At 43.3% G+C, this 13426-nt stretch overlaps 1 protein-coding gene across 1 annotated transcript in view; it reads right to left on the reverse strand.

Moving 5' to 3' along the window:
- Window positions 1-13426, reverse strand: part of hsd17b3 (hydroxysteroid (17-beta) dehydrogenase 3) — a 59409-nt gene that overhangs the window by 3857 nt on the left and 42126 nt on the right. The window contains exons 10-11 of the mRNA XM_078556988.1: window positions 12509-12574; window positions 3587-3733 (exon numbers count right to left, since the gene is read on the reverse strand). Of these exons, the coding sequence (XP_078413114.1) occupies window positions 3587-3733; window positions 12509-12574 (213 nt within the window). The remainder of the gene's footprint in view (window positions 1-3586; window positions 3734-12508; window positions 12575-13426) is intronic.

Consider the following 13426-nt stretch of genomic DNA (forward strand, 5'->3'; position numbering starts at 1 on the left):
GGGGGAGGGTTCAGTTGCATGGAAATATAAAAAATCAAAGTTCAAGAAAAGGGTAAGAGTGCAGGTTAGTGACGAGGCTGATTGTTACCAAAAAGTGAAAGGAAGGGACAGAGTGTGTGAATGCCATATTGCACCAAAGAATCATATAACAGTAGGGAAAATTGACAATAGGGCAAACTTAAAGGCTTTGTATCTGAATGCGCGTAGCATTCGGAATAAAAATAATGAGTTAACAGCGCAAATAGAGATAAATAGGTATGATTTGGTGGTGATTACTGAGACGTGGTTACAGGGAGAACAGGTTTGGGATTTGAATATCCAAGGGTACTCAGAGTTTCGGGAGGACAGGCAGGATGGAAAAGGAGGTGGTGTAGCTTTGTTAGTAAAGGAAGAGATCAGTGCTATAGTGAGGAATGATATAGGCACTGGAGAGCAAGACGTAGAGTCAGTCTGGGAAGAAATGAGAAATAGCAAGGGAAAGAAGTCCCTGGTGGGAGTAATCCAAAGGTCCCCAAACAGTAGTTCAGCAGTAGGGCACAATATAAACCAGGAAATACTGGGAGCATGTAAGAAAGGCACGGCAATAATCATGGATGATTTTAATATGCATATAGACTGGACTAATGAAATTGGCAAGGGTAGCCTTGAGGGAGAGTTCATAGAGTGTATTAGAGATTGTTTCTTGGTGTGGTACCAACCAGGAAGCAGGCTATTCTGGATTTGGTTTTGTGTAATGAGATGGGATTAATTAATGATCTCATGGTAAAGGATCCTCTAGGGAAGAGTGATCATAGCATGCTAGAATTTCAAGTTCAGTTTGAGATCAAGGAACTTGAGTCCCACACTAGTGTTCTGGAGTTAAACAAAGGTAACTACATGGGCATAAGGGCAGATTTGGCCCTAGTGGACTGGGCAGGAAGACTACAAGGTAGGAAAGTTGATGAACAGTGGCAGATATTTAAGGAGATATTCAATTCCTCCCAAGTAAAATATATTCCAAAGAGGAAGAAAGATGGTAAGAGAGGGAACAGGCATCTGTGGCTAAGCAAGGAAGTTAAAGATAACATAAAGGCAAAAACTAAGGCATTCCAAATTGCAAAGGTCAGTGGCAGGCTGAAGCATTGGGGAACTTTTAAAGATCAACAAAGGGTTACTAAAAAAAAATAAAAAGAGCAAAGGTAAATTATGAAAGAAAACTAGCGCAAAATGTAAAACTGATAGCAAAAGCTTCTACAAGTATATAAAAGGAAAGAGAGTAGCTAAAGTGAATGTTGGTCCCTTGGAGGATAAGACTGGGGAGTTAATAGTGGGGAACACATAAATGGCAGAGACACTTAATCAATATTTTGCCTCAGTTTTCATGGTGGAGGACACTAGTACCACCCCAATAGTAACAGGTAGTGCAGAGGATATATAGGAGGAACTTAGAACAATTACCATCACTAGAGAAAAAGTACTGAGCAAACTATTGGGATTAAAGGGTGACAAGTCCCCAGGGCCTGATGGTCTACATCCCAGGGTCTTAAAGCAAATGGCAGCGGAGATAGTGGATGCATTGGCTATAGTATTCCAAAATTCCCTGGATTCTGGAAAGGTTCCAGTGGATTGGAAAAATGCTAATATAACACACTTATTCAAAAAAAGTGGAGGGGGGAGGGAGAGAGACAGAAAGTAGGAAACTATAGGCCAGTTAGTTTAACGTCTGTTGTTGGGAAATTGTTGGAATCCATTATTAAGGAAGCAGTGATGGGGCATTTGGAAAGTCAAAATGCAATCCATCAGAGTCAGCATGGTCTTATGAAAAGTAAATCGTGTTTGACTAATATGCTAGAGTTCTTTGAAGGTGTGACAAGCAAGGTGTATAATAGGGATCCTGTAGATGTGGTATATCTGGACTTCCAGGAGGCTTTTGATAAGGTGCCACACAAAAGATTAATACACAAGATAAGATCACACGGAGTTAGGGGTAATATATTAGCTTGGACAGAGGATTGGCTAACCAACAGAAAGCAGAGAGTCGGGATAAGTGGGTCTTTTTCTGGATGGCAAGCACAGGGTTCGGTCCTTGAGCCCCAACTATTTACAATCTATATTAATGACTTGGATTCAGGGATAGAAGGTACTGTAGCTAAATTTGCAGATGACACCAAAATAGGTGGGAAAGTAAGTTACAATGAAGAAATAAGAAATTTACAAATGGATATGGACAGGTTAGGTGAATGGGCCAAAATTTGGCAGATGGAGTTTAACATGAATAAGTGTGAGGTTATCCATTTTGGTCGGAAGAATAAAAAGGCGACTTATTTAAATGGAGGGAAACTTCAGAATGCTTCAGTGCAGAGGGATCTGGGTGTCCTCATGCATGAATCGCTGCAAGTTAGTATGCAGGTACAGCAGGTAATAAGGAAGGCAAATGGAATTTTGGCATTTATTGCTAAAGGAATAGAGTATAAAAATAGGGAAGTATTGTTGCAACTGTACAAGGCATTAGTGAGACCGCACCTGGAGTACCGTACACAGTTTTGGTCCCCTTACTTGAGGAAGGATGTAGTTGCACTGGAGGCGGTTCAGAGGAGGTTCACTAGATTGATTCCAGAGATGTGGGGCTTGTCTTATGAGGAGAGATTGAGCAGTTCAGGCCTATACTCGTTAGAGTTTAGAAGGATGAGAGGAGATCTAATTGAGGTATACAAGATGCTAAAGGTGAAAGACAAAGTAGACATGGAGCAGATGTTTCCCCCTTGTGGGGCATTCTAGAACGAGAGGCCATAGTTTTAGGCTAAGGAGTGGTAGATTTAAATCAGAGATGAGGAGGAATTACTTTTCTCAAAGGGTCGTGAATCTGTGGAATTCACTACTTCAGAGTGCAGTGGATGCCGGGACGCTGAATAAATTTAAGAAGGAGATAGAGAGATTTTTAATCAGTAATGGGTTGAAAGGTTATGGGGAGAGGGCGGGAAATTGGCGTTGAGGCTGAAATGAGATCAGCCATGATCATATTGAATGGTGGGGCAGGATCGAGGGGCTGAATTGCCTACTCCTGCTCCTAGTTCTTATGTTCTTATGAAATGTTGGACAAGCTGGGCTTGTTTCCACTGGAGTTTAGAAGAGTGAGGGGTGACTTGATTGAAGTATACAAGATCCTGAATAGTCTTGACAAGATGGATATCGAAAGGATGTTTCCTCTTGTGGGTGAGTCCAGAACTAGGGGACACTGTTTAAAATTAGGGGTTGCCCTTGTAGGATAGAGATGAGGAGAATTTTTTTTTCTCAAAGGGCTGTGCGACTTTGGAACTCTCTGCAACAGAAGGTGGTGGAGGCAGGGTCATTGAATATTTTTAAGGCAGAGGTAATGGATTCTTGTTAGGCAAGGGAATCAAAGGTTAAATCAAAGGTTATCAGGAGTAGATGAGAATGTGGAATTCAAAACACAAACTGATCAGCCATGATCTTATGGAATGGCAGAGCAGGCTCGAGGGGCCAAATGGCCTACTTCTGCTTGTATTTCATATGATTGTATGCTCATGTGATTACAGTTAACATTCTATCACTATCGCCAAGATGCATTTTCACTGCAAATAATTACCAATATCTCATGTGGCAGACAGCCATTGCATCGCTCTCCAAGTAAAACACAATCCAGTGAGCTCCTCACATAGTCTTCTGCTGACCTTGCAAATATCCCAGGCTTAACACGTGACATTTTAGAAGCAACGGCATAGGGCATTAAACACTGTAAATAAGCAAAAAAAAAAGCTATTTCCATGCAGAGTGCTGCTAGAAAATGATGAAAAAGGTTTTGGTCCAAAATCATGTAAATTCGCATAAAACTGAAAACACTGGGGAGGGAGGGGTTAAAACTGGTTCACATCAAAAAACAGGCATGTTGGGAAAAATCCTTGCACCTGAATGGATAGGCCCAAGGCACACCCAATATTGGTCTTCCAATAGCTGAACAACCTCTGAAGACAGCTCACTAGCCTTGAAGAGCAGGCTATTGTATTGTTGCCAGCAGACCTCACTTATGTCCTTATGGGGGAACCAGAAGGGACCCAGGAGATCAGGAGAAACTGGGAGGTGAGGACAGTGATGGCAAACGGGGAGGCTGGCAACGGGAAGTGAGCAGGCCTGGTTTGGAAGGGGGAGCGAGAGTGGTTGCTGACATTGGCCAACTCTTTTATCGGTAGAACCACTTCTGCTCCTCCCGGCTCTATTTTCAGGCAAATATTTGTTAACAAACTAATGTTTTTGCTGGTGACCTTAAGAGGTCCTTGTAGGCTGTCGATAGACCTGGTGTGGATGAATGCAGCTGGCGCAAGCACTGTCTGCCTCAAGGAGAACTGATCATGCTGGCTGGCCTACCCATGACTTGCCAGTGCTATGTTTCTTGTATCCCTTCCTTTAGCCAGTACCCAATTTGGTGCAAGTAGCCAACAAGATATTCCAGTGCAACAGCCCTGCCCAGGATTCACATACACTGGTGGGGTCAGTAGATGAGGTCAGCAGTATCTCCTCCTCACAACTGCTGGAGGGCCAAGGATTCTTTAAAAATACCTATCACATGGGAGGAGGGATGCTGGCAAGACCAAGTATAGTCTTGAGGCCAACAGGAATAGAAAGCAGAAGAAAATTGGATTGGAGTGAGTGCTGCCAAGGCGAAGATGAGAAGAGGAAGTTGGAGCAGGTTGGGGAGGGTCTGGGGAAAGTTGAGCCAAACTTGAGCCTTGGAGGAAAGACATGAAGCAGCATAGGGCAGGTTTAGAAGCTGGGAAGAAGAGAAGGGAAAAGTAAAACAGAGTTAGAGCCTCTGTAGGAGAGAGCAGAAGTTAGAGAGGCAGGGTAGTGGAAAAAGAAATGTAGAGTATTGCAAGAGGCTACCGGCAAGTCAGAGGCCTGGAGAGGAGAGAATAGAATAATATTGGAGGACACAGCACTCAGCCCAGAGGCAGGGAGGATAGAGTAGGAAGGATGCAGCAGCACAACAAGGGAGGTACAGCAGGTTTTATTGTAAGTGTGGACATAGAAATTACTCCCTTGCTTCCCCACATGCAAGTGTGGGCATAGAAATTCATAAAATATTGTCCATAAAATGTGTCCATAAAAAAATATTTTAATGTATCACTAGTTTCTCTACTGTTATGTTGTACACAGGAAATCAGATGATATGCTGTTTCATAAGGACAGGAAGCTTAGATAGAACACAATACAACGTACAGCCCTAATTTTAACTTGGGACATGAACTGAAGGGCAGCAAGACTCATAACAGCCCAAACCATTTCAACTTAAAATGCAAAATGCAACAGCTGCTGGAAATCGGAAATAAAAACAGAAAACTATGGAAATAACTTTGTTACTGATTAACTTTTCTCCCGATTGCATTAAAAATTGGGTGGCCTGCCCACAAGACTCCCAAGGCCTGCTTAAAGTTGAGATGCACCTCTGAAAAGAGAGGGTGCATCCTTTGCTCGGATTTTACATTGGACAATTCTTGAACACATTTTTCTTGCAGAGATAAGTTGAAAGGCTACCCCCATCCAGCTCTTCTAATGCCTTCCTAGAGGTCCAAGTGGGAAAGCAAGGGCAAGGAGGGAGTAACTGTTCCCCTGAAGCCGCAAGAGCACTCCAAGCTCATAGTGAAACTGGCCCAGTTAAAGGTGGCTGGAAGGGTCAGTGAAAGAGGTTCAATAACCTCACAGGAGCATCAAGGATGAGTAGAGCTCTTTAGCTTAACTCACTCTCCACCACTCCCAACAATTCTCTCCCCTCTAGTATACCCTTCAACATACAATCACAAGGACACATTGCAACGTCTTGTTCTCATTCTAAGCACATTATCTCTTCCTTTCCACTCTTCACACCAGACACTAACACTATTCATTTCTCACATACCAGACTGCACAACTACTAACTCCTCCTACCACTCCTCATACTGCATTCACTTCCCTTTACATTCTCACCCACGCCCATCCTCACTCTATCTTGATACTCCTAAATGTCACATTAGATGCATTATATGCACAAGGCCCACACACCTCCACTCACCTTTACAGCAGCCACTCATTAACCACCACCAGCCCCTCACCATCCCTTTCTACAGAGCAGGACCATACACAAACTGGAGAGGGATAAGATGGAGGGAAATGAGTCACCAGGATCATTGCCGTAGGATCGATGGCTGAATTAGAGTGAACAACATCAGGAAAGGGTGAGGCTGGTGTTTTATCTCAGTAGCATGTTTGTATATTACTTATGACCTTTCATCCACTTCAGCAAATATGAAGCAAGCATCACATCAACAAATTCTATTCCAAACATATAAAATATCAAGACTACCACTTGCCAATGACCATTATTTATCAGCCATTCTAATTCTTGACCTTTTCTCTTTCTTGTACATCCTACTTGGCAGCAAGAGACCCCAGCAAGACAAGATACCACAAAAGACAGCAAGCAATCTTATTGCTGCAGCATCACTCATTCCATCCCTCCCAGGCACCAGCTCACACATTGGTACTCCGCATGAGGTAGTGAGCCAAATGCGTCAATCCATGGTGAGATATCAGTCAGTGAGTAGCAGCAGGTACTGGTGGCAGAAGACAGGAGAGAGCTCAACAGAGGGCAATGTCCTCTCCCAACTCTACTGAGGACCAAGTTCAGGACCTCATGGGCCCAGCTATGAAATGAAAATTGCTGGCCTCACACAGCAGCTACACATGATATATTGGAAAGCCTGCCAAGGGGTTTTGAAACTGTAGCTGAGAGCATGCAGAAGTCTGTTTCCACCCTCTATGGTGTCATCTTACTCTGCATTCTGTCATCCACCGTGGAGACTGTGGTCAATTCCACCGAGGCTGCAGCCAGGCAATTAAATCACTTCAAAAACTACAACGTTGATTTGAGCTACATTCTGACTTTTCTCCTGCTGAAAATGCCCTTAACAAGCTGTTTCTACATCCTAACCCTTTGCAATCCAAGGGAAAAGCCCAGGAGACTGTAAAGAAACATTTTTTTAATTAAAAACCACAAACTTTGAAACTTTTATTTGACAGCAATGTTGATACAACGTAGATTGAAAAAGAACACAGGAGAACTTCTGAACAGAGACTCCCAGACGAGGCTACAACTGTTTCTGGATACCTAGAGATGAATTTTAACTCCTCACAAGGGTGCAATTAAAAATGTAAAATCTGAAATATAACCCTAACCGAGCTCCAACAGGGTCACTTCTGGGTTTACCTCAGGCAAGTTGGGTGACTAACCTGCTTGAGGCCCCCCACCCGTCATCTGAAAACCCCAACCATTTCCTCCCGCTCTCATCCCCCCAGCCTCTCCCTCCCTCTCCCCTTTCATTGGCCTCTTCCACTCTCCCTCTCTCCTCTCCCTGGCCTCTCCTCCCTCTCTCCGGCCTTTCCTCCCTCCCTCTCTCTTCTCCAAGACCTCTTCCTCCCTCCCTCCCTCCCTCCCTCCCTCCAGCCTTTCCTCCTTCCCTGTTTGGGTTTTGAAATGCAATTATTACTAAATGTCCTACTTGACTTGCCTGAGTCATGTGACCTCTGCAATGAGGGAAGGATTGGAGGCAGCCACAATACAGCCAGTTCAATAAAGACATTACACTAGAAACACTGTAGTCTTTGAACTCGTAATACTCCCTCCCTCCTCTTCCCAGGTATGTGCTGCAGATCTTCCTTCCCACTCAAATGCCAACCAACCTCGCATTCAAAACAAAAATTCAAATGAGATCATGTTGTTAAATTCATTAGGACTACCATATTACCTATATTTCCAGACTTCCCAGCCGCTATAATACCTGCCCTTAATAAACCCTTGGTAAATACTCTGGCCTCACCTTTGGTCCTGGAGGCCTGGGCCACTGTGGTTAGGGTGTCCAGACACCCCAGTTCTGCCGGGACAGTCCAGGTTTTTCGCTAAGTGTCCGGTATCCCGACAATTTTCTCCAAAATGCACAAATGTCAGGATTTTCAGCTCCGCTAGGTGCCTTTTCCCCACCCCTCAGGTTCTATTTACTTACACATGGTTTGCCTTTCAGTGCCCTTATTGGCCATTATGTCAGAATGCTCAGATTGGCCAATCAGAGATTCCATGGAGGAGGCCAGTGGGGAGGCCGGTGGGAGTGAACGGGAGCCAGTGGGGCGGTTGGGGGGAAGCAGGAGGCCAGTGGGGGGAGAGCGAACGGCCAGCAGGAGTGAGGGTGGAGGCCAGCATGGGGAGTGCAGGCAGCCAGTGGGGGGAGAGCGAATTCTTCTCAGCTCCGCTAGGCCCCTAAAGCGAGTGAACAAAGTTATTCATCAAATTCAGCAGCAGTAATCTTCCTTTAAGAGTCCAAGTGAAGCAGATAAGATTGTAGCCCCTCATGCACCCATTTCACATAAGTGAGTTCAATGTTGTGGCAGAGGCCACCCAAAATATATGAAATCCTGAAGTGCGTGATTTTCCATACCTCCAAAAGACTTCATCTACAAAATAAAGGACAGCTTTGCATCTGATGCATAGATCTTCAAGCTTAATTTTACAAGTGCACTCTGCTACAACAACACCCTGCGCTGGGAGTGAAGTCTCCCAAAATTGACCATGTAGCCACTACTACATGGTAAAATATTCTATTTTTTTAGTAACCTCCTGAGAAAGGTTCTTTTAGTCTCGTTCTAGTCACATTTTTGAGTCTCTACCCCCTTGATACTAATTTGCCAAGCAGAGAAAACAATGTTAGAATGATGGGAAAAAAATCAATTCAATTCTCCCATTAGTTAAAAAAACACCCCAAGCTTTTTCAGCCTTTCTTCATCTTAACTAGAACCCTTCACGCCTGGTATAATTCCAGTGACCTTTCACTGTTTGTATCTTTTCCTCTCAATATCTATGAATCCACCCTTAAGAATCTTACCATTTAGCGTACACTTCTTGGCAGCAGAATGTAATGAACATATCTTTTTATTTCCGTTGGACTGTTGTAAAGAACGTATCTTTTTATTTTTTGTTGGACTGTGGTAGAATTACAATGGCTGCAGGTTGAAAGACATATCCACTGGAATAGGATGAGAGATATATACAGTGTTGCAGTCCTGAAATAGAGTGTGCCATGAAAGACAGGATGATGCCAGAAAGGAGTCCTGGATCAAGGGTGCTGCCTGGCAACAGCATTTTAATAAGCTGACCATACAACACGAGGTCCTCCAATTTAAATAAATTCTTTGCCCTCCAAGCACTGTGCATGCACATGGGAGCACAGATACAACTCTTAAAAGGCAACTAAGAAAAAAATTAAAGGGATGCAGCCACTTAAGGTAGAAATGGCCACATTGAGGAATAGGATATTTTTTAAAAATCTAACACCTTTCAATTTAAATAAAATGTTTATAATCTTTCCAAAACTCTCACAATAAGTCACGCCAAAAGTAATCCAATTTCATGGCACAAGGTCTCCAGTGTGGAGCAGTGCATCTGGCACCCTGCTTGATGTGGACATGTTTCTGTATAAGGTGAATGTGAGCAGGCACTCTCCTACTCCTCACAGATCCATGCTCAGGTAAGTAATTTAGGTGATGGCCTCCTGCAGTGCCTTTAAGGATCATATGTTAGGGCATTTGCAAACCCTGTTTTCTGTTCAGGGCAAACCAACAATGCAAAAGAAATGTCAAGTAGTTGTTTGGCCCTTTATGCAAATGTGAATAGTCCAACACCTTCCTCAGGGTCTAGGCACCTCATTTTCTGCCATTATAAATATGACAAACAGCACACTTCTGGTGCAGAATGTGCGCACACATTTCATCTGACACATTAACAGCTTTGACGCCCATAAAGCAGATGTACAAGATGAGCTTCCAACCACATTTTCGTGCCATCACTAAAACAGCCTCTGCAACATCATCTGACTCTGCCCTTGCAGCAGCTCAACTATTGCTGAAATCCTCATTCATGGCTTTGTTACCTCTAGACTTGACTAGTGCAATGTACTCCTGGCCAGTCTCTCATGTTCCACACTTCATAAACTTGAGGTTATCCGAAACTCTGCCGCCAGTGTCCAAACTTGCACCAATTCCAGCTCACCTATCTACCCTGTGCTTATTGATCCATGTTGGTTCTACGTTAAGCAATGCTTCAATTTCAAAATTCTCATCCTTGTTTTCAAATGCCTCCTTACCCTCTCCCCTCTCTATTTCCATAATGTCCTCCAGCTGTACAACCTTGTAAGATAGCTGTGTTCCACCAATTCTGGTCTCTTGAGCACCCCAAATTAAAACTGCTCCACATTGATGGCCATGCCTTCAGATGCCAAGGCCCTAAGCTCTGGAATTTCCTCCTTAAGTCTCTCTTTCCTCATTTAAAATGCTCATTAAAACCTATCTCATGAACTAAGCTTTCCGTCATATGTCATAATGTCTCCTTATGTGGCTCGGTGTCAAATTTTGTTTGATAACGCTCTTATGAAGGGCCTTGGAACATGTTACTATGTTACAGGTGTAAATATAATTTCTTGCTGTACCTCATCTATTCCTAGATTGCAAAGTCCAAAATGAATAACTTCACGATGGAATTCTAAAGCATGAAGTAGAAACACTTCAGCAAATACTGAAGTACTTCTGGTACAATTCTCATGGAAGTTCGAATTGGAAGCAATACAATGAGATTTGAATGCAATTAGTGGCATGTGGATTATGTAGCAGAATTATGGATAAAATACACAGAGAACAGACTTTTTTCTGTGCTGACTGGTTTCTGCATGAAACAAAAATTGCTGCACAGAATTTTGAAATGAAAAAATGCTCAAAAACAACAGCAAAATCTTAAACAAAATATGACTTGAAATGAATAATAGCACTGCGTCATTCTTGATCTTTTTCCCAATATTATCTTTCCCCAGCTCTCAAATCACCAACATAATAAATAACCGTGGACTTTATCCTTGAAGATTTGACAACTCCAGCCCAATGAGTCTGCCCTTACAGTACAGACTTTGGAAAATACATCATGTGGAGTTGTGCCAATTGTACAGAATACCAGTCATATCATATTGAACTTGACCAATTTAGCAGGACCTTAGCTGACACACTGGGAGTTTTTGAAGCTATGCTCATAAGGATGTCTACACAATATTGTTCCACATTGTATATTCAGGCCTGTATGATTATTAGGCAACATTCCTACTGCAATAGAGCACCACTGATCTACATAAACAGTAAAACCTGTCATTGGCAATGAAATAATACCAGCACCTCAGATGTGCTTTAAAAAAAAGTGTGCAGTAAAGCTGTCTTTTGACATAAAAAGCCACAACTGGACAATTCAGGCCCAAAGTATCCATGCTGTATCTACGTAAGTATTTATTAACTACCAGAAACTATATACATAGCTACAGTAAAGGTCCAAGCTAGGAGCTGTCTCCATGCTTGCTTCTACACATGGCTCTGGCCAACACTACACTGACCTCTAGGTGTGGGTCATGTGTTCTCTTACATCACCTCAGCCCAACATTAACCCTTTATGTACCAGACCCTTATACTACATACTTAGGTTGTAAAGTGGAGCAAAAATACTATTGAGAAACCTAAAGGGTGAATTTCCCCAGGGGCTCCCCAATTGTTTGCTTTAACTTCAGCAGAAGAACCACATGAACCAGTATGGTGTCAGGAATCCAGTCATGGGGAAAAGTTCCAAAAAGTGGGCATTTGTCTTTGGAAATGAACAGACTTTGAAGTGATTTCCTTAAAAATTTCAAGATTAGAAAGGAATTGGTAAAAGTGACCCAGGCAAATTCTTCTTTTTCATAAATGATTCAAATACCAAGAGATCGCAGTTAAAAATTAGGAAGCTAGGAATAAGAAGTGAGAAAGCACATTTTCTCTCAAAGGATAAGAGTTGTGGACTAAGTTGCAAGAAAAGCTGTTGAAAATCCACTTTCAATGGTTCAAGAGAAAATTAGATGCATTTCCAGAGAAAAGGATTGAAGAAAAGTAGGTGAGAAGGGTTTAGCCATGAAAAAGAGACAAGGTTGTTAGGCCTTAAAAGTTCTTGTGCTCTAATTCACCATGTGAGGAGATAAGGTACGGTAAGGTGACAAGGTAAGGTAAGGTAATTAGCCATAGTCCATAAGGAAGCATTGGCATCTCTCTGTGGTACAGAGAGACAAATGGTTATACAGTTTGAGGGGCACCATTCTGCACCAGGCATGGGGCAAGACAAGCAGGCAATCCTCCATGAACTACCACAGCAGGTACTGGGAGTGAACCAACCATTGGCAACATTCTGCATCACCCTCTATCTGGCCAATTGAGCTAGCCAACCCCCACACATAGCTAGTATATTAATGCAATGTGAACTGAACATTAAATTTGGCAATATTCAATATTCTTAAAAATTATTCAAAATGTAAAAAGGTTACTAGTAAATTGATCTAAAATAATGTACTGTAGAAATGCAGCGTAAGTAGACAGCACAAGCTCCAGGTTTTTCCATTGAGCACAAGATCCTCACAAGATAATCCATCTTTACCTGTATGATAATTCCCTTTGAACCATATTCAGCTTGACAGCCTCCGGAGAATCTTTCCATAAAGACCTAGCAAATAATTTAATGAGAAAAAAAGAGATTATGCATTTTAAAATCAGAAACTGCAAGCAAAAATTTATTTTAAAGATCTCAATTAGGATGACTCTGGGTTGTATTTTATTGGCCTTTTGGGGACAGTCTGGGGAGGTAAGAGGGCCCATAAAATGGTGCAGGAAGGTGGCAGGTGGAGCACCCGTCATCATCCTGCCACCATGCCATCTTGCTAGCAAGGGGAAAGGTGGCAAATAGCCCTACTGCCCAGAGCTCAAATAAGCCACTTAAGTGGCCAATTTGAGGTTCTCTTCTCACCTCCGTTGGCACTTAACCAACGGCGGGGGTGCCTCTGCCACATCAGGAGACTGCTAGGTAAACGCTGACCGCCTTCTGGTGGGCTCCGGGGGTCGGGGTGAGGGTGGGGAGGGGAGGGTTCTCCTTGTGAAACATTTTTGGTTCAAGAGGGGGGCCCCCTGCCTAACTGACTCCAGTGCCCCCGACCCCTGGTTGTGAGGGGGCAAGTCCATCAATGCATCCTCCTTCTCTACGTGCAGGCCCAGCACCTGAGAAAGTAATGGCAACTGTGACAGCCAATGATAGTCAGAAGACTGTGGGAAGCCAGGCCTATGCTGAGCCCCAGTCTGATGAGGGGCCTCTCAACTCAGCCGCAACACAGCAGCTGCTCGAGCTGCAGTGAAATAGGAGGGAATATCTGGTGGAGCTACGAGAGGATAATGGAGGAGCCCAGCCAGGCCACAAGTGCTGCCTTATCTTTGATGGATGCATGTATGGCTTCCTCCATTGAGAAGTTGGCGACCCTAATGGGGAGCCAGCTCCAGCAGACCACGCCATGGATGCCAGAGATGC

This window comes from Cetorhinus maximus, chromosome 2 (genome assembly GCF_964194155.1).
Source record: "Cetorhinus maximus chromosome 2, sCetMax3.hap1.1, whole genome shotgun sequence".
Taxonomy (NCBI): Eukaryota; Metazoa; Chordata; class Chondrichthyes; order Lamniformes; family Cetorhinidae; genus Cetorhinus; species Cetorhinus maximus.